General features: G+C 44.5%; 1 protein-coding gene across 2 annotated transcripts in view; it reads left to right on the forward strand.

Moving 5' to 3' along the window:
* The window catches only part of GLRA1 (glycine receptor alpha 1), a 36,684-nt gene extending 18,461 nt beyond the window's left edge, over positions 1-18,223 (forward strand). Inside the window, exons 3-9 of one of the 2 annotated variants that reach the window (XM_031597925.2) lie at positions 2,451-2,518; positions 10,024-10,247; positions 11,832-11,914; positions 12,885-13,022; positions 13,579-13,793; positions 14,433-14,579; positions 17,829-18,223. In XM_031597925.2, the coding sequence (XP_031453785.1) occupies positions 2,451-2,518; positions 10,024-10,247; positions 11,832-11,914; positions 12,885-13,022; positions 13,579-13,793; positions 14,433-14,579; positions 17,829-18,143 (1,190 nt within the window). In that variant the 3' untranslated portion in view covers positions 18,144-18,223. The remainder of the gene's footprint in view (positions 1-2,450; positions 2,519-10,023; positions 10,248-11,831; positions 11,915-12,884; positions 13,023-13,578; positions 13,794-14,432; positions 14,580-17,828) is intronic. The other variant, XM_090150697.1, reaches the window with a different exon arrangement.
* The last annotated feature ends 333 nt before the right edge of the window (positions 18,224-18,556 follow it).

Consider the following 18,556-nt stretch of genomic DNA (forward strand, 5'->3'; position numbering starts at 1 on the left):
AACCTGTCTAAAAAAACTCCCATAAATAATAAAAATAATTTAAAAAAAAAGAATAGTTCAACCTGCCAAGTGCTCACAGTGAATGCAGCATGAAGAGCACAATGCTGAAGGGGGATCTGCATTGCCTGAAGGAGGGATCCAGCCCCATGGAATCATTAAGGCTGGAGAAGACCACTAAGATCCCCAAGTCCAACCCCAACCCATCCCCACTGACCACGTCCCTCAGTGTCACATCCCCACAGTTCTCAGACACCTCCAGGGATGGTGACTCCATTACCTCACTGCACAGCCTGTGTATCACTGCTTTTTCTGAGAAGAAATTTTTCCTAGTATCCATGCACTGGACTGAGCTCTGTCTATGCTCAGACTCACTGTGGCACACCAGTACAGGATCAGGATAAATAAGGCCAAAATCTTCTATGTAAACCAGAGGCACAAGAATATGCATTCATTTAGGATGTTATCTCAGTGGTTTTCTTATGCTGAGGCTATTAGAAAGGGAAACCACATGTATGCTGACTTTCTATACTTCACGAGCCGGATGCAGAGAAGCATCCTCCTCCTCCTGAGCATTACAGAAGGCATAAGACAAGTGCTAAATCCTGGTCAGATGTTCACTTTCAGCTGCTGGATAAGCTGCCAGCAGAAGAGTTGATTAGCTCCAGACCCCTATTATACAGGCTCATTAAAAGCAGGCCTGCCACAAGCCAGTTGGATAGGAGGGATAGCAAACAGGGAAAGAAGAAACAGGCACCATTTTGTATCTGATATTTTAGCCCATGCTTACATTTAATCATCTGGAGAAGGAGCTGAGCAGATTGCACAGCCTGGGAGCTGCTGCTGAGCTGGCAGCGGGCTGTCTGGGAGCTGGTTAGACAGAAACGTGCTCAGATTGCTTGGGACTCGTACCAAGAAAATCCCAAGCCATGAAAAGCATTGCTGTAACACGGCTGCAGCCTCCATCCTACAGGGGATGGACACGAAGTTTTAAATGAGGCCAAAGCAGGAGATCGGGAAGGGAAACAGGAGAGCAAGCCAAGCTCCAAGCACACCATTCATTCCCACGCAGGAGGAAGTTTGCACTGATTATGGGCACAAGCTTCTTGTTAAAGCATAAATTAATATTGTATGATTTCATATCTCCTGCAGAACATTTGGGACTGTAGGGGATAGGTGTGTTTGCCTCCTCCTTCCTGGTCAGGTCAACATTTGCTCTCCTGCTCCCCAGAAGTATCTCATCTGACAGCAGCTGCCAGACTGCAGATGTGGCCTCAGAAGGCAAGCATCACTCCCTGAGTACTGCAGAGCCATCAGGCAGTGTTTGAGATGCAGACACCATCCCAGTAAAGGATGGTGGAAGAATCTAAAAATTCCCACTTGCAATTTCCACAGATCTATTTCTTCCCAGAAGCAGAACACAGGAATGATGCAAGATTAATTCACTCAGTGTTAAACAGGGACTTTTATTCCTGAGGTGTCCTCTGCTCCCCATGCATGCACAGGGCAGCACCAGCAGCAGCTCCCTTGGCAAATTCCTGCCCTGTGGGCAAATCACTGGTGTCCCATGCACAGGAGGCAAGATACTGCTCTGATACTGCTCCAAAGTACTCTCCAGCTTTTTTGCTCTGTGCTGCATCGCAGCTCTCAACATGTTCAAATGCAGTATTTCCACCTCAGACTCACCAGGCAACATTGTTACTCATATTCATTAATACCAGCACCAAACAGACCAATATCCCCCAAACCCTAACTACAGTTTTTTCATCCTTAGAATCCCATAAATGGCCCCCTGACTTTCATAACATGTACAGGTTCTCTCTCTTGAGAAAACTCAAGAGACGTGGCCCAAAACATGGCCATTACCTTCACCCAAAACAGGACAGCCAGAAAACTTCTGCTGGCACATCCTGGCAATCACACGTCCAGCTGTGTGCATCAGCAAATGTGACAACACGGGATATTAGCTCCACTGCCCCACCTTATCCCTAAGGCATACTGCCTAGTCCTGCGCCAGGTCTATAGAGACCATAGGGTCCTAATCTGGCCATTCAGAGGGAAAGACAAAGACACAGCTCTACACACCAGTGCCGTTCAGTAGTCTGTTGGCTCTTTCCAGTGCCATCATGTTCAAGGTGAGCTTAGCACCCACACAGCAACGTCAAGATGTCTAAAAAGCAGTCCTGCCTGGCTGCGATCTATTTATTTTCATCAAAAAGGTTTACAGAAGAGGTATATAAACACTCATCCAAACGGTGGAGCAGAGGTGAAGCAAGAGCACTGTCTGACGTCAAACTGGCATCAGATCCAAGGCTAGACTCAGCCGGGTCATCCAGACAGTATTCCCAACCTCACCTCTCAGCCCCACAGCAGCCTTCGATATTGCAGAGTGGAAATATTTTGTCTTTTAAGCACACAGTGAAGTGCTGTTCCAATCTGTATTTGTCATGCAGGCCCACCAGTGAATGTCAGCTGCAACATTTTCATCAACAGCTTTGGTTCGATTGCAGAAACGACGATGGTAAGTAAAAATCACAGCAAAGCCATTCTGCTACTGGCTCGGCCCCATTGCACTCCCAGCCAACACAGCATCCTTTGCTTTAATGTGTCCAAGTTTATCTGAGGTTTGAGTAAATTCCTGGCCATCACACACCTCTCACAGGTTAAGATCACGATTCACTCGCAATTCTATGAAAACATTGCAGAGACAAAAGATAAAGGTCAAAAAAGGGAACAAATGAAGTTTTTCCTAAAACCTTGACCAAGACTCCAAGCTCCGAGACAGCCGCACTTGCTTTGTATTAAAGAGATCACAGAACATTGATTCAAATCTCTTAAATGAAAGGAAAACAGCTGAATTCAAATCCAGCTTGCAACAGATTCCATATTTGCAAAGATTAGGAGAATCACTAGATTTGGATTTTCTGGGAGACATTAGAAAAATCATTGCCTAGCAGAAATCTCGTTCTCTTAAATCAATATTTGCAAGTTAAGGCCAACTTCAGGCAAAATTAGTGAACATGGCTAAAAGCTTGATCTAATTGGCAAGGCACTAGGAGGAGAGAATCAGGAGAACAGGAGATAATTGCTCCATCTGAAAACTGTTAAAGATTGGTTGTGACATGATCAGTGAACAGCAAACAAAAGCTCTGGAGGTGCAATGCTTTAGCTCCGTGCTAATTAAAGATAATCCAGAAATATGGTGTTTAATTACACTTTGGTAATTCTTTACCTAGGAAGCGGTTGAACGAAGCATGAACAAAGACCTTACATACGGGTCGTACCCGACTCTACAAGTTCCTTGTAATGCACACCACAGACAGAGGACATCAACAGCTAAATATATATATGTATACACACATACATACACACACAGTTATGAGTCTCTTCTAATGCCACTCATCATGCTTTTCTTCTGGCAGTGCTTGGGGTGGGAGGAGTTCAGTCCCAGGAGTATAAAATAGCCATGACTCTGCCCAAGCTCAAAGAAATAAGTGGGTTGCAGAATGTCAGAGTTTATAGATGGGAAGCAGGCTCATGGATTTATACAATAAATATACTCTACAATAAATATTCTCTTACTTTATAGTAAGAGAAAGAACTAGAACTGAAATACACCTCCGCTCCCAGTTTACTGTTTTGTTAGATACATCCTATGATGTTACAGGCAATTCTTCACAATTCAGCAGGGAAAACCCACAGACTGCAAGAGAGAGTGGCAAGCCCACAAGGAATCCCTGTGCATATACAGAGCACATTACACAGTGACATGTTTTTTAATATATCAGTCCTACACCTCAAGATGCATTGGAGCAGTCATACAAAGATGCCACAGCATCCCTGTAAGAAGGATGATTCATCAAATTAGCATGAAGTAGCGCAAGAAAGAAATGCAATTCACCTCCAAGACATGCTGCAGGGACTTGCTATCCTCTCCAGATGCCCCCCATTTCATATTCGATCTTCCGTAAAAAGAAATTCCCATGGGAACCCAAGAGCACCCTCCAGGCACATTGCTTTGTCTAGAAATACCCAAGCCAGCTCTGACAAGCTAGTCCAGATGTCAGGCTGACACAACATTGCACACAACCTAATATAATGCACTTCTTTGGGGACTGTGTTTTCTCTTGTAAACGCTGACAAGGACACAGACAACACAAGTACTGAAGCATTTAAAAATGAGGACCCAGCAAGTGAGTGCAGTCTTTGGAATTTGCTAATTTGGGATTTACCCTGCAGAGAAGCCAGGCTCTCTTTGCAGCAGGTCCAACAGGCAATGCCAGCTCTCCATCAATGTTTTTGGGAAGGGAGGAAGGTCCTGTCGTGGGGCAGTTGAATTGGAACAGGTGATCAAATTAGGAGAGAAAAGAAGTTTGACTGCAGAAAGAAGGACTAAGTCCATCACTGACTTGCAGAACTGCTTACAATAGAACTCCATCAACTGCTTCAGGGATCACAAGGGAGGGAACAGCTTTGTGGTTTTAAGAAATCACAGCCATTAGGCACCCAAACATTGGCTACATCCAGGTCCAGGAATGCTGCATCATCTTAGAATTTCACTGGTAGATTTAGAAAGAAACAGATTTTTATAGACACCACAAATGTAATTAGAGAAACCTTTAGAAATAATCAGCAATGGCACTTCTAGTTCCTACACAAAACACTACTGTTGGTATTTGGGTTTACAGTGACTGAATCTTCCAAATCATGAGATCACCAAGCAGAAGGTTAGAGAGGTTGGAGATGAAGGTTGCCTTGAGCTTAAGGCATCAGAGGAGATAGAGGAAGAGGAGAAAATTCCAGAATAGAGAATGAAATAAGCATTTGGCACGGTCCCTGAAGTCTACTAGTGCAACAGCATGTCATCAGTAGGGTAAAACTAACCTGTCTCATGACAATCTACTCTGAGCTCACGTTCCCTATTAGTAGGCAAACAATTTAACACTTAAGGTCTACAGACCTCATAGGGGAGAGAGTGGGTTGCAACTAAGGGAAAGCACAGAGCTCCCAACAGGCGCAGGTGGCCTCTGTTCCACAAAAGTTTTAAAGGAGTCAGGCAAGAAATGGAATTCTAGAAACTCTGGCAAAGAGAGGAGAAAATAAATACATCAGAAAAAAACAAGAGACAGTCATCCACCATACTAAAATCCCCAAAAGAGACCTGAATTAAAGCAAGGGGAGTAAACTCTTTTCAGCATCCTGAAGAGCTGGAGACCAATCATAAAAGCCTTTAGTGATGCCCATAATTGATGGGACATGTATGCTAGATTGTGGCTCATACAGTATACTCATCAACCTTGCTTGCATTCAACTCTAAGGACAGGGGAACATGCAATTGGGAACATCTCCCTGAACAGAGCAAGTGCATCTATTGGAAAGACACTACCAGATATAGGAGGCAGATGGGTCCAGACAGCCTCCTTCTGTCCCAAAGCATTACTACAATAGAGCATCCAACAGCAGGGGACTTCAGATGACAAACAGAGGATGCATCCACTTTATCAGCTTACTTCTATTTTAGAAACAAAAACAAATTAAAAGGAAAAGAACAAAAAAAACCTTTTCTCCCAGCCTTAGAGTAGGAAACCTATAGCAAAGCTACCAAAATCATTCAAAAATTAAACAGAAGTCAAGCACCCAGGGAACGGACTCTTTTCTTCAGTGAATAAACAATTCAGGATTATCTGAGCACTTCATCTAACAGATTTCCTGCTATAACAAAAGTCTTGGAATAAAGTGATGCCCTTGATCTCTTTTCCTGCAGAATCTCGGTTTTGCTCATAGATATCTAGCTGGCTTAGGCAGCTGGGAGTATTTTCTCTACAGTGAAGGCACATAATGAAGGAGAAATATTCTTGGATTTCATCACCTCAAGTTGCCAGCAACTGGTCTGAGTGCTCAAAGCAACCCCTCCCCATCCCATATTTTTAAAAGGGCTCACAAAAGTCTACAAAACTATCAGCACAGTCTTCCTCAGACACAGTACACGTATGCAAATTTATCCTTGCTGATTTCATGCCATAGTCATCCCATCTAAAAAGAGCAAATCAGATGTAACCTTCCAAACAGCTGCAGCACAGCCACATTTGCTCTCCCAGCATCTCCTCAGGACAGGAGAAACTAAAGGCTGCAACCATCCAAACACAAAATACTCGTTCACAGACATCTGCACATGAGCTTCCCAATCAGATAACTAACTATCCCCACAGCAGCAGGGGTCCAGCAGAGGCTGCTGCCAGCAGTCCAAGGGAGGAGATTCCCCTGCCTGGTAGAGAAGCCCAGTAAAGTTTCCAGCACCAAAAAATACACCTGTTAAACATCAAGACACAATTTCCCCCCCTCACCATGCACTTACTTTCCATCGAGCAGCAGTCCCTCCTCAGCAGAGCTTCCTACAGCCATGAGGCAGCTCCCACTGCAAATCTGAAACCAGCTGCAGCTGTGTGGGGCTATCAGGGCCTCATTAACCCAGCCACAGCCTGCACCTGGTGGGGGTCAGTAATTAAAAAAAAAAAAAAGGAAAAAAAGTCTTTGCTCCTATTCTGGAGAATTACCTCCATGAGACCACAGGCCCTGTGCTCTGCTAGCCAGGTGGGAAATTCACCTGAAGAAGTTCAGGCTCTGCCTTGTTTCTTCCATCAGCACAATGCAGAGTCTGAATCAGAGGCTGAAAGCTTCTGGGTTCCCTGGCAGCCTCCATTCCCTTGACTCACAGCCCTTCCCCAGCCTGCCACACTCTGCCCAGCAGCTCCCATGGTTGTGGTACCTTGGGAAGGAATGGTCTCAAATAACCTTCCATCTCCTTGGCTCCTTGTGAGGCCACTACAAACAATTTCACTTCAGCATTGTCAAATTGAATACCTTGATCACTTCAATTATTTTTTTTTCCTGCCCTTTGGCATTTCCCTCTTGGAAGCAAAAGGCCTTTGTGCTGAATTGCAGAGCTGGATGCCATCACAACTCAGGCTTGCTGCTCCCCAGCCAGCCAGAGGAGCAGGTTGCACAAAGTAATCAATGCCTGGATGTGATCAGCACACAAATGAGGAGCTCAAGTGATAAGGAAATGGAGAAAGTTTTTTTGGTTTGGTTTGGTTTTTTTTTTTGTGCTGAGTTTGCACCCCCAGTTCAATCCTTTTCCGCTTGAAAGTTCACATCAGAAATTGGCTTGCTCTGTCCATCGTCTCGCACTGTGGACTTTCTGGTGATGCTAACTAAGATCTCAAACAATAGCATCCAGGAGAAATGCTGTATAACTCCAGGTGGCCAAAAAATGAGCATTATTCAGCTCATCACCTCTCAGCTTGACTGCAGTGCCTCGGCACAAAGCTCTAAACACACAGGATCCTTTGACTGGTACAGCCCATATACTTCTGGCTGCATCACAGCCTCAGGCATGACATATTTGCTCTCCGTGCCTTATGGTGGCTCCTCAGGCAGTGTCATGTCCAGTTTGCAATCACAGTGTGTGTTTTCACATTGTGTTTAAATAAGCCTGGATGCAAGAAATCCAAAAGGCTGCTCAACATCTCCACTGCTACTGCGCAGTTCAGCTATCTATCATTAGGGAAAACTGACTATGAGGAGAAAACCATTCTCCATGGCCAGGCCAGGATTGTGGAATAAAACTAGTGAGAATAAAGATCTTCATACACACACACACAACTGAACAGCCTCTGGAAGGATGTGGTGCAGTTTTCACATTCACAACATGCCTCTGGAGTGTTTCTATTTAGGACGCAAGCAGAGGATACACTGCAGATGTTGTCTATGGTCTCACGACTGCTGTAGTGGCAAAGTGAACCACACTGCACCTCTTTTCTCACCTTTTCCTTTTCTTTTGGCAAGTTTTGCAGCTGAAGCAGTGATTTTAGTCTAGCAACAAAGCCTGTCTGCAGTAAGGCAGACCACTGTAGAGAGATTGGCTCCTTTCCCCCCTTCCAACACTCCATCAGGCTGAGAACACTTCTGGGCAGCTCACACTGAAGTTGCTTCCAAACATGAGTTTAATTTGTGTTGTACATGACGTAAACCCCCATCTAGAGCTGACCTGCTTGCATCTAGCTTATTTGTAGCTGAATAAGCAAAACAACCTTTTGCTTTCTACCTATTAGGTCAGTGACACTGATTTCCCCTGACTGCAATGGCTGCAGGTCTTTACACACAGAAAAGGGAGAACTGAAAGCATACAAGTTGCTTAAGGAGCTGCTGCGTGCCATGGGAAGTGGAGATTCAGGGTTGCTTTCCTCTTTCAGGTTTGCATGATTGCACTAAGCTCTTAGTTCCTAGCTGTCTGCAGCTATTCACATTTTCTCAAGGCACATTATCTGTGGGGGACAGAGCTGAATAATTAAGTCAGAGGGAGCCACTAGGACTCACGAAGGTGACATTCGGAATGTCAGCAGAAGGAGAGAGTGTTGCAACTCTTTACATGTTCAGAAGTCTGCTCCTTTTAGCATCAAATCCTTTGTCCATTTGCTGTTGTCACAACCACTAATGTCATTACCAGCTTCTCTGCTCTGAGGACGCAGATGCCACTAAGTGGTCTGTAACACAGTTCCAGAACATAGGCTATGAACTACCCTGTCCAAAGCAGCGAATCACCCAATACACAATCATCTCCCAGCCCTCCACTGTGACAAGATCTGCAAAACTCACATCCTCCCACACAAGAGGCTGCAGGTTCATAGCTGAGTGAGCACAAGAGGCTGCAGTATCAGCCAGACTCTCCTCCAAATGAACCCCTCAAATCCAGAGCCTTGCATTCTCCAGATGGAAAGAACAGATCTGATGGCAACATCAGAAAGCTCCTCACAGATGCCAAGTATTGTCTCAATGAAAAAAAGATCCTAGTGCCTGCAGCAGGTATTAGACACTGGCAAGCACATCAGAGTCCTTCCATTACCCCATCCCTTAATAGAAGTCTTCAAAGTACATCAGTATAAGAAAAGCACCAAAGAAACCCTTAATCATGATATGAACTATTAGTTTGGGATAGGGCAGTGGAATTGGTTTAATATGTGCTGCTTTTTAGAGATAGCTTGCTTCTATAGTTAGAAATGTCAATTAATTTATGGACATGGCATTTTCATTCCTCTCCTAAAAGCTGGCGTGTCCTCTCCCCATTTCAATTTGTTGGCTCACTTTCTTTCATGAAATTCAGCAGAAAAGGGACATGCAGTTCACCCCAGGAGAACAGAAACTGAGTTTAATTGTCCACAAGAGCATCCAGGACAGCCTTGGCCTGGAGAGCTCGGGGGAGCTGTAAGACACAAGGCTGTGAGGTAGATATCAGTCAGTGTGGTGCTGGGGGACCAGCTACAGCTAAAGATGGCTAGCCCATAAAATCTGCAGCATTTATGGCATTTTAATGTTAGAGAGGGGAAAACAGAACGCTCATGATTAAGAGAGGAGATGCCATGCACATCTCTCCTGTGTTCATACTCTCATCAAGGGCATCAGCTCCCATCAATTCAGCTGAGTTACTGAATGTATATTAGTGTACACACAGGGCATCTCTCTTCCATGGACTGCCTGTGTCACTGTGCCTTTTTTTTGTTGTTGTTGTTCTGTTTTGTTTTAAACAAGACTGAAGGAATCATAGATAGACATGATACAGGATGGTTCAATGCTGAAAGGAAGTTGGCTTCAGTGTCCCTCTCCCTCAGTCCTCTGCAACAGTTGCCTTGCTGCTACCAGCCCTTATGACAACTGCAACTGAACATTGTTTCTCCAGCCCTGGGGTTAAGACTAGAGGTCCTGACACTTCACACATAGCTGAGTTCTGTGATGGAGGGATGCAGAGTTAGACAGCTGCTCGTACTATGAGATAGCTGTAAGCTACAGAGCTAAAAATATCAGTGGCTCTCTGAGAAATAATACAAAGAAGGCTTGCCATAACTTGGGAACGTAGGTCTAGGTGGGATTTGATTTTGAGAGCAATTTTAGCACGTGCTCCCCATTTCTCAGCATTTTTTATCTGCCCTGAGCACTGATTGTGTTTCTCTGCCCCCTGTTTGCACCACGCAGGATTATAGGGTGAATATCTTCTTGCGGCAGCAATGGAATGATCCACGGCTGGCATACAATGAATACCCAGATGACTCCCTGGACCTGGACCCTTCTATGCTAGACTCCATCTGGAAACCTGACTTGTTTTTTGCAAATGAGAAAGGGGCCCATTTCCATGAGATTACTACAGACAACAAGCTGCTGAGAATCTCCAGAAATGGGAATGTACTCTACAGCATCAGGTGAGCTGACTGAATGGGGAGAGCTCCACAAAGATAGGGGAGGGCAGAGCTACATCCTTGATATTTGAGCCTAAAATAGGCAAGTGGACACTTTGAGCATGCCTTTGGGTAAAGGAAATTGAACTGTAATATTTAAAGGAGAACATCCATTAACAGTGTCATAGCAATGTGGTGAGAAGAGACCACTGGAAGTCTCCCATGCAACCTCCTGCCATGAATATGACTATTTGCAAGAGTCAAGGCTCCTGGAAGAAGGTGGGCTTTGCCTCACAGACTCAAAGCTCAGTACTGGGTTCACCTAAAAACACCTCTGGGAATTTTCTCCCTGATCTCTACTCAGAACACACTTGTCCAGTTTGTGTGTGCTGCCCATCTTATGACATTGCTGCAGCCACAGTCACTTACTTCATGTCTGGTAGATATTTAATATTAATTCTTCCCAAAGAGCTTGTTCAACGACATAATTCAAGCCTTACATCTCATTGATCAGAAGTGGAGTCCTCTTCCAAAGACGCAATGAAAAAACCACGGGCAAAGGCTAGTGGAGGCTCTTTTCTACACAGATATTGGTTAAATACAGAAAATTCAGTTGTTTTCATAAAAAGAAGTTGCGAACAAGTCAATTCCTTCTTCTGTCACAACTTCTTTTGTCACAACATGTCTCTAAACTCAAGTAGAGAATTTCTTCCAACATGAAGATTTGGGATAAAATATCTTTCCTTCCTGCCAAGTCCCTCATACAACTGATAGAAAAATTCAATTCCTATCGTCCAAAAATTCTGCTATTTCTACATTGAGGCAAATAGCTGAAAAATCTAAATGCTTTAGGGAACGGCACATTATCAAATCAAATAACACAAGTCCAGCTATCTGAATGAAATCATTTAATATCAGCTTGTTGAACTAAGCAAACATTTTGAACGTAGATTGCAGTACAGGACAGCACCACAGCTTACCTGGGAAATGCAGCCAGCACCTAGTGGAAAGAGATGAAGATATAGGTCTCAAGAGACACAGTGGGAATACAGAAAGATACAGTCACGAGTTGCAAAAGGGCATTTTCCTTGCAGAAAATTACACTCACATCTCTCATTCCCCCAACAGAAATCTGTGATCTTGACCAAAGTTCTTTGTTTATTCTGATACAGAAAAGTTCTATTCAGATATTTCCAAACAGTGTCAGTTGCTAGAAATGTATGTTGGGTCCAGAGGACAGGTTTGGGCTCACTGCTAATCCAGATTGTTGTGAGCCTGAGGCAAGAAATGAAGGCAGAGGCAGCAAAACTTTGATGTGGGAGCACTCTCTTCTGCACAGTCCAAGATAATATTACAGTGAAACAACACCTGCCGTTCCACCAGTCCCTGCCAGGAATTATTTCACAGACCCAAATTCTTGGCATTTCTGATGCTTTCCAACAGCATGTGTGAAGGCACAGACAGGGAAGGAGTGAATAATCAATCATTTCCTCCATCACACCAGACAAGTTACCAGCCTGTATGCAACATTTGGCGTCTGAGAGGGTTCATTCCCTCATCAGTACCACAAACTGTACATCATTGCCCTTTGCTGTCTTCTCTCCTCAGGATCACGCTGACCCTGGCCTGCCCCATGGACCTGAAGAACTTCCCCATGGATGTACAGACATGCATCATGCAGTTAGAAAGCTGTGAGTCCCATGCACCTCTCCATTTTCAGGAGGAAGCAACGTGTTTCTCCTCTCCCCTTTCTATGCCTTCTCCATCCCCCTTTGCAACTCCTTTCCTGTTCAGTCTTCACTGACTCTCCCTGTATGGAAGAGGAAGAGGGGGTGGGCAGTTGGGACAATCTTGCTCGCTGTGCATGCCTGGGGCTGCTCTCTTTCAGCTTTGTTTCTCTCACTCTTCCCTGCCAGCATCCCCCTCCACAAAAACCACACAATCACCTGCATCTACATTTTCAGCCAATGCCAGCAATAAGGTTTACAAGTAGAGACATGAAACTCTTAGAACAGATGAGAGCACAGCCGATTTAGATGCCACCAATACTGGAACCAACCTCTAAACTGCCTCAAGCCAGTGTGTGATTAGAGACCCCTACTCTTGAGTTAGCTGCATTTCATCCCATCCCACAAAGTGTTCGTGCAGGATTTTCAATCCATTCAGCACGTAACTGTTCCTAGACGAGCTAAACCTCATAAGGTCCCAAGAGAGATGCCTGGCTTGCTTGTATTTATATTGGCCTTTCAGTTTGGAGGAGAAAGGTGAAAGTGCTTTCTGCTGCAGATGGGATGTTTTTCTCTCTGGATGAACATTTGCCCCTTGTACATGATGTTTATCCCAGAGGAGGGAAAGGTATGAATAACTTCTTTTAGAGAACGAGGTCAGGTTTGAGAAAATAACAGCTCAACAAGCCCTTTTTCAAGTGAAAATATGACTTACTGCAGACAATATATTGAACATCCCCACAGCTCCAGAGCAGGTCATTACCCTAGATGTTTCCATATACACAAGCAGTCCTGCTTTAGTCTAAATCCTACACTTCACAGCATTGCCAAAACACCAGGTTAAGACCCTGCCTCCAAGCTCCCTTCTCCAAATGTGTCTCTTTCCAGATGAGTGTTTAGTATGCATTTCACATGATATTTGTTCTCTCAACAGTTGGCTACACAATGAATGATCTAATATTTGAGTGGCAAGAAAAAGGAGCTGTACAAGTTGCTGATGGGCTGACATTGCCTCAGTTTATCCTAAAAGAAGAAAAAGACTTGAGATACTGCACAAAACACTACAACACAGGTCAGTGCTGTTTAACCTTAGCTCACAGATTCATCAGAGATGAACTCAGGACTGTGCATTTACCAGAATCTCTATATACATATCAGAATATGTCTGATAACAATCTGGTCACAAAAGCTTTTTAGGGATTATATAGAATAAAACATAGAAGTATAATATAGAAAAATGGAAATAAAATATAGAAACGTAGATATATTGTCAATAAAATTATATAGAAAGAATCAATGAAAAGCAAATCTGTGGAATCTTCTTGTGCCCAGTAACATTTATATCAGTTAAAGGGTGCTTGGTCTGGACCTTTTCTCCCACCATTTTCCTTTGCCTTTAAAGCAGGAAAACAGATGAAATTTACATGAAAAATGATATAGTGCCAAAATCTTTCTTTACTATGTTGATGTTGTGCATACATAGTTTAGAACAGGTCAAAAGCTGTTTATTCCCTCCTCTAAACCTTCTGGTTCTAGGCAGTGTGAGGAAGGTCCCCAGACAAGAGCTGAGAACAAGAAGCTCACTGTGCCTTAGCAATAACCTTCCATGTGTCTCCTGTCCTTACCAGGCAAATTCACCTGTATAGAAGCTCGCTTCCACCTGGAGCGGCAGATGGGCTATTATTTGATCCAGATGTACATCCCCAGCCTCCTCATTGTCATTCTGTCCTGGATCTCCTTCTGGATCAATATGGATGCTGCACCCGCTCGTGTTGGCCTGGGGATCACCACTGTGCTCACTATGACCACTCAGAGCTCTGGTTCTCGAGCATCACTGCCCAAGGTAAGGGGTGAAAATAATTACCTTCTGGAGCAGCACATGTGTAAGCAACAATACAGATCCTCCCGCTCAACACAAGAGGTGTTCTGCTGCCATTGCACTATTCCAGATTAAGGGCAAGCAGAACAAATTCCAGACCCCTCCTTCACAATTTTTAGCTTAATTTCCATGACAAGGAATAGACCTTCCCTAAAGAAAATGCTCACCCCAAGATCCATTTCAGGTCTCAGTAGCCAGGAGCTCTGCACCTTACAACACCTGCAACAAGCAGACATGGATATGCATGCTGCAGTCTGGCTCAAACTCATTTGATCATAGTACTCGCACAACAGCACTAAATTTAACTCTTATGAAGGTAGTTTGGGTTACTATTTTCCCTGCATGTAAATCATCACAGTGAAGACATGGCCGAATTGTACACTGTGGAATTATTTCTACTGAATAACACATAAAAATTTCAGTCACCTGTTAATACATTCATATTAAATGAGACAGATTTTAGTATCCAAGAGCAGTTGTCAACCACAGCATGGCTTGGCCAAATCCTTCTAAACACTCTGGAAGCAACTGGAAAGAATGGCAAGTTAAAAGGCTTTTGGATGAACTAGCTGTCACATCTCTGTCTCTCCTTCTGACTCATAGGTGTCTTACGTGAAGGCCATAGACATCTGGATGGCCGTGTGCTTGCTGTTTGTGTTCTCTGCACTTCTAGAGTATGCTGCTGTCAACTTTGTGTCCCGGCAGCACAAAGAGCTTCTCAGGTTCAGAAGGAAGAGGAGGCATCATAAGGTAATACATAAGGCATGAAAGACATGGCTGGAATCTCTCTCAGCAGAGCATCACTTCATGGCCAACTGTCCAGGGAAGTCCCCTGTTTATGGTCAGATAGTAAGGAGGGCCATGCACCAAGGAACAGGACAAGCTCAATAAATTTTATCTTTCCTAACAGCTTGCTGACCCTAGGGGTCCAGCAACTGGTTTTTGTTAGCTAGTTGAGCAATCTAAGCCAAAAAGGTTGTTCTCATCAGAAAACAGAGAGATGTTCTGTTCCAAGCCCTCCTTATAAAACAAAGCAATGGCTGGGGAGGTGTAAGGGATGGCACAGCATCCCCCCAACAAGTCAGTCTACATTAGTCTGGAGGTAAGTGACACCACTTTTGTCTCTATTATCTGCAACTGCAAAAGCATCTGCTGCTCAGACTGACTGCAAATTCCTCTTGGAAGAAATACGCATTCTTCACAGCCTTAGCCTTGCTCCATGCTCATCTGCTCTAACTGACACCAACCCAAGCATGCACAAGTCACAGAGACATGCATCCCCTGCAGCCTGGACTTTACATGCTTTTGGGCTGAGGTAGCACAGCAAAAAACTCATTCCAAAGGATGCACTAGAAGGAAACAGAAAGGTGACTGAGATAAATTAAAAACTGCCTTTAATTAACTAGTAGAATCAGGTGGCAGTATCAGTTTTTATCACCAGCCCTAGTCTATCCAGGACCGGGGGTTAAGAGTGTTGCACAAACACAAGGAAAACAAAGTTACAGGTAGGACCATTGGCAGCCATTGATTTCATCAGCCCAGAGCAAGATCCTGCCATCTCTAATCAGCTGCTTTTGGTCAGAAGATGTTTAGTAGAACCAGAGCTAAAACCACTCATCGTGCTTTTCTGTCTTCATTCAGATTCAAGCATCCTCTCTCTCTAAGCCCTGCTGTTTCAAGCAGATCACTCTAGAATACTGCTGATAAAACAATAAGAAGGAAAGGATACACTAGTACACAGAGGAGTTTAAAAGATATTTCTCAGAGTTGTTCCACTGAACACAAGGCTGCTATTGCAATCCCCGCCTAATCTCACAGCACTTTTAATTGGAACAAAGCATAAACAAAAGCACTTGAAAAAGCAAAATGAACAAGGTTTGCAGGCTCATCAAAAAACTGGGAGCTGACTGCAGATATGTAAATGGATTAGTACAGCTGCCAGAGAGCCTAATTGCTCCGTCTCTGCGTCCTGATGTGTCTGGGTAGTTTTGCCTGGGTCAGGCATGGCATGCCTGGCTGAAAACAAATGAGATGCACTGTTCATACTGGCTGAGAAAGGACTGCATTTATTAGATCTGCCCCAAATGGAACCTACTGGTCACTCTTCGCAGCAAAACATCCCAGACCACGTGTCACAGCCTGGCATTAACACACTTGAATCCAGACATGTTTCTTCCTTAATTTCCTCAGAATTACACCCAAGGTACTGGTTCATAAGAATCTTTCTTCCTTTTTTAAAAAATAAAAATGAAATTACTAAATAGCTGTTGTCAGGTTTCAGTTGGCTCTTTCCACCTCTTATCTCCTTCTCTTGGGAGAGAGAGGGTGAACTAGACTAGAAACTCTGACTAGGCAGTTCTCTCTGAACCCTGAACTATACCCATATTTACTGGGTGATAGGTCTTGTGGGAGCCACAGTGACTGCAATGGCTAGGGAGATAAAATTGAACTATCTTTGTATCAGCGCATCCGTGTTTGTGCAAACAGGGAACAGCAGAGGCAAGTTTCACTTTTAACTGCAAAACAGAGATGTGATGGTTAAGAGGAGGTCTATAAGCTCTCAGCAGCTCTCATTATTGCTAGGTGCTCAGCATCGAGGATCAGCCAACCCCAGGATCACTCAATCACTAGGATCACTCAGCTCGAAGAGCATCTGGATGCTGATTTCTAGTGCCTCAGTACTCCCAACCAGGCACTGTAATGAGGCAAAGACATTTAAGAACTGTCTCAGACACCAACGACCAGATGGAGCACAACCAGAGCAGGGAAGAACTATCCGAAGCCTGCACAAATTGTCTCAGCAAGAACTCTGATACAAATAGTCCCGCTGATGGGTCATACAGCTCAACAACCTGCCACCCTGCCAAAAAGAAAAAAAAAGAAAAAAAAGAAAAAAAAAAGAAAAAGACTTGATTTTGTTTGGTTTTGCTCAGATAACAACAGTGTGCTCCTCCCTTGCTTGCCCAGCTCAGAGCCAGCACAGTGCCTCCATCCCACGCAGCTACATGCTTGGTGCAGGGGCCATCCAGAAAAGACACTCTGCAAAGAAAAAGGACAGGGAAAAAAGGCATGTAGAGCTGGTAGATCAAAGGGAAGTGGCCAGGTAGGACACCAGTCTGTGATGGGGGACACAACATGCATCAGTCAGAGTGGCAGTTAATTAGTGCCATTGGTCTAGCAATTTGCCTTAATGACCTGTGGACAAGACCCTTGAGTTTCTGACCCTGCCTCTGCAGCTGATGGGCAGGTTGTGTTATCTTAGCCAAACTTGATTTTCCTTATGATTACATCTTCATATGCAACAGGGCTCTGAGAAGCCTGCAAGGCATCCACCAAAAAGCAGTAGCTTGCTTTTAGATTAGCAAATAAAGGATTTTTTCTGCTCTATAATTGGAATTAACACAGTGAGCCATGTCTTACCACTGGCACGTGGAAAAGGCACATCTGTTCTTTGCCTGACAGACGGCCTGTCAGGGAGGGGCTGGGGATAAGGGATGTCCTGCAGGCAGGTGGGCTGAGGGCTGGTTGTGCACTGCCTGCAGAGGTCTTTTCCTGGACAGGTCTTGGTGCCCGCACATCCATGTAACTCTGCAGGAAGCCTCATTTCAGCTGCATGAGTTACATGGAGCCCACTCCTTCTGGGCACACTGGTACCCCATGGGCAATGCAAAGAAGGTGCTGATGGCAGTGGGGGGAGGGAGGGGCAGAAGCAAACCAGGGGATGCAACTGGAAAAATAAATGCAGTACTTTAAACCATTCAAGTTTATGTCAAAGATACCAATGGGGTGGAAGCCAGTTCTCTACTGGGTGCCTGGATCCCCTGATTTGCATCTGTGCATCATGAAGCTGGCACCCCTCTATAAGGCTGCTCTCCTGAGGAGTTGTACAATAGTGCTGAGGCCGGGGTGTGAGAAGGGTATTTTGCCCTTACAGAGCAGGGAGCAGTCAATGGAGAGCCTTATAGCGAGGGTGCACTGTCTATATCTCATTTTAAGTAGAGTCCCATGCTGAATCTGTTCCAGGAGGATGAAGCCGGTGAAGGCAGGTTCAACTTCACCGCCTACGGGATGGGGCCAGCTTGCCTACAAGCCAAGGATGGCATCTCTGTCAAGGGTGCCAACAACAACAACACAGCCAACCCGGTCCCCCCGCCGTCCCGCTCCCCCGAGGAGATGAGAAAGCTCTTCATTCAGAGAGCCAAGAAGATCGATAAGATCTCACGCATCGGCTTCCCCATGGCGTTCCTCATCTTCAACATTTTCTACTGGATCATCTACAAGATCGTCCGCAGAGAGGATGTGCACAACCAGTGAGGGAAGGAGTGCAGCTGGGAGGGAGAGAGCAATCCTTTATATATGTGCAATAGCAATGCAGCAATGCATGAATTTAAGAATGTGGCAATATCTACTAAAAAAAAAAAGGGGGGGGGGGAGGGGGGCTGGGAGGGACTTTTAATCATGTGAACCAAGGATAAGAGGCACAGGGAGGAGAAAACAAGCTCTTGAGTTGGGGAGCGCAAGGGTGGGGTTTAGTTTTACAGCATAGGAAGGTTTGGATTGCTCCAGCTGCAATCCAAGCACTGTAATATATTAATATATATTCATGCTTAATTATAACGCAAAAGAAAACAATCAAAAAATGATGAAAAAAATCCTTTTTTTAAAGCCTATTAACAGCTTAGATTCTCAAGTCACTGGAATGATCCATAATTCCATGTGCAGAAACG

This window comes from Phasianus colchicus, chromosome 15, assembly GCF_987193195.1.
Source record: "Phasianus colchicus chromosome 15, bPhaCol1.hap1.1, whole genome shotgun sequence".
Classification (NCBI taxonomy): domain Eukaryota; kingdom Metazoa; phylum Chordata; class Aves; order Galliformes; family Phasianidae; genus Phasianus; species Phasianus colchicus.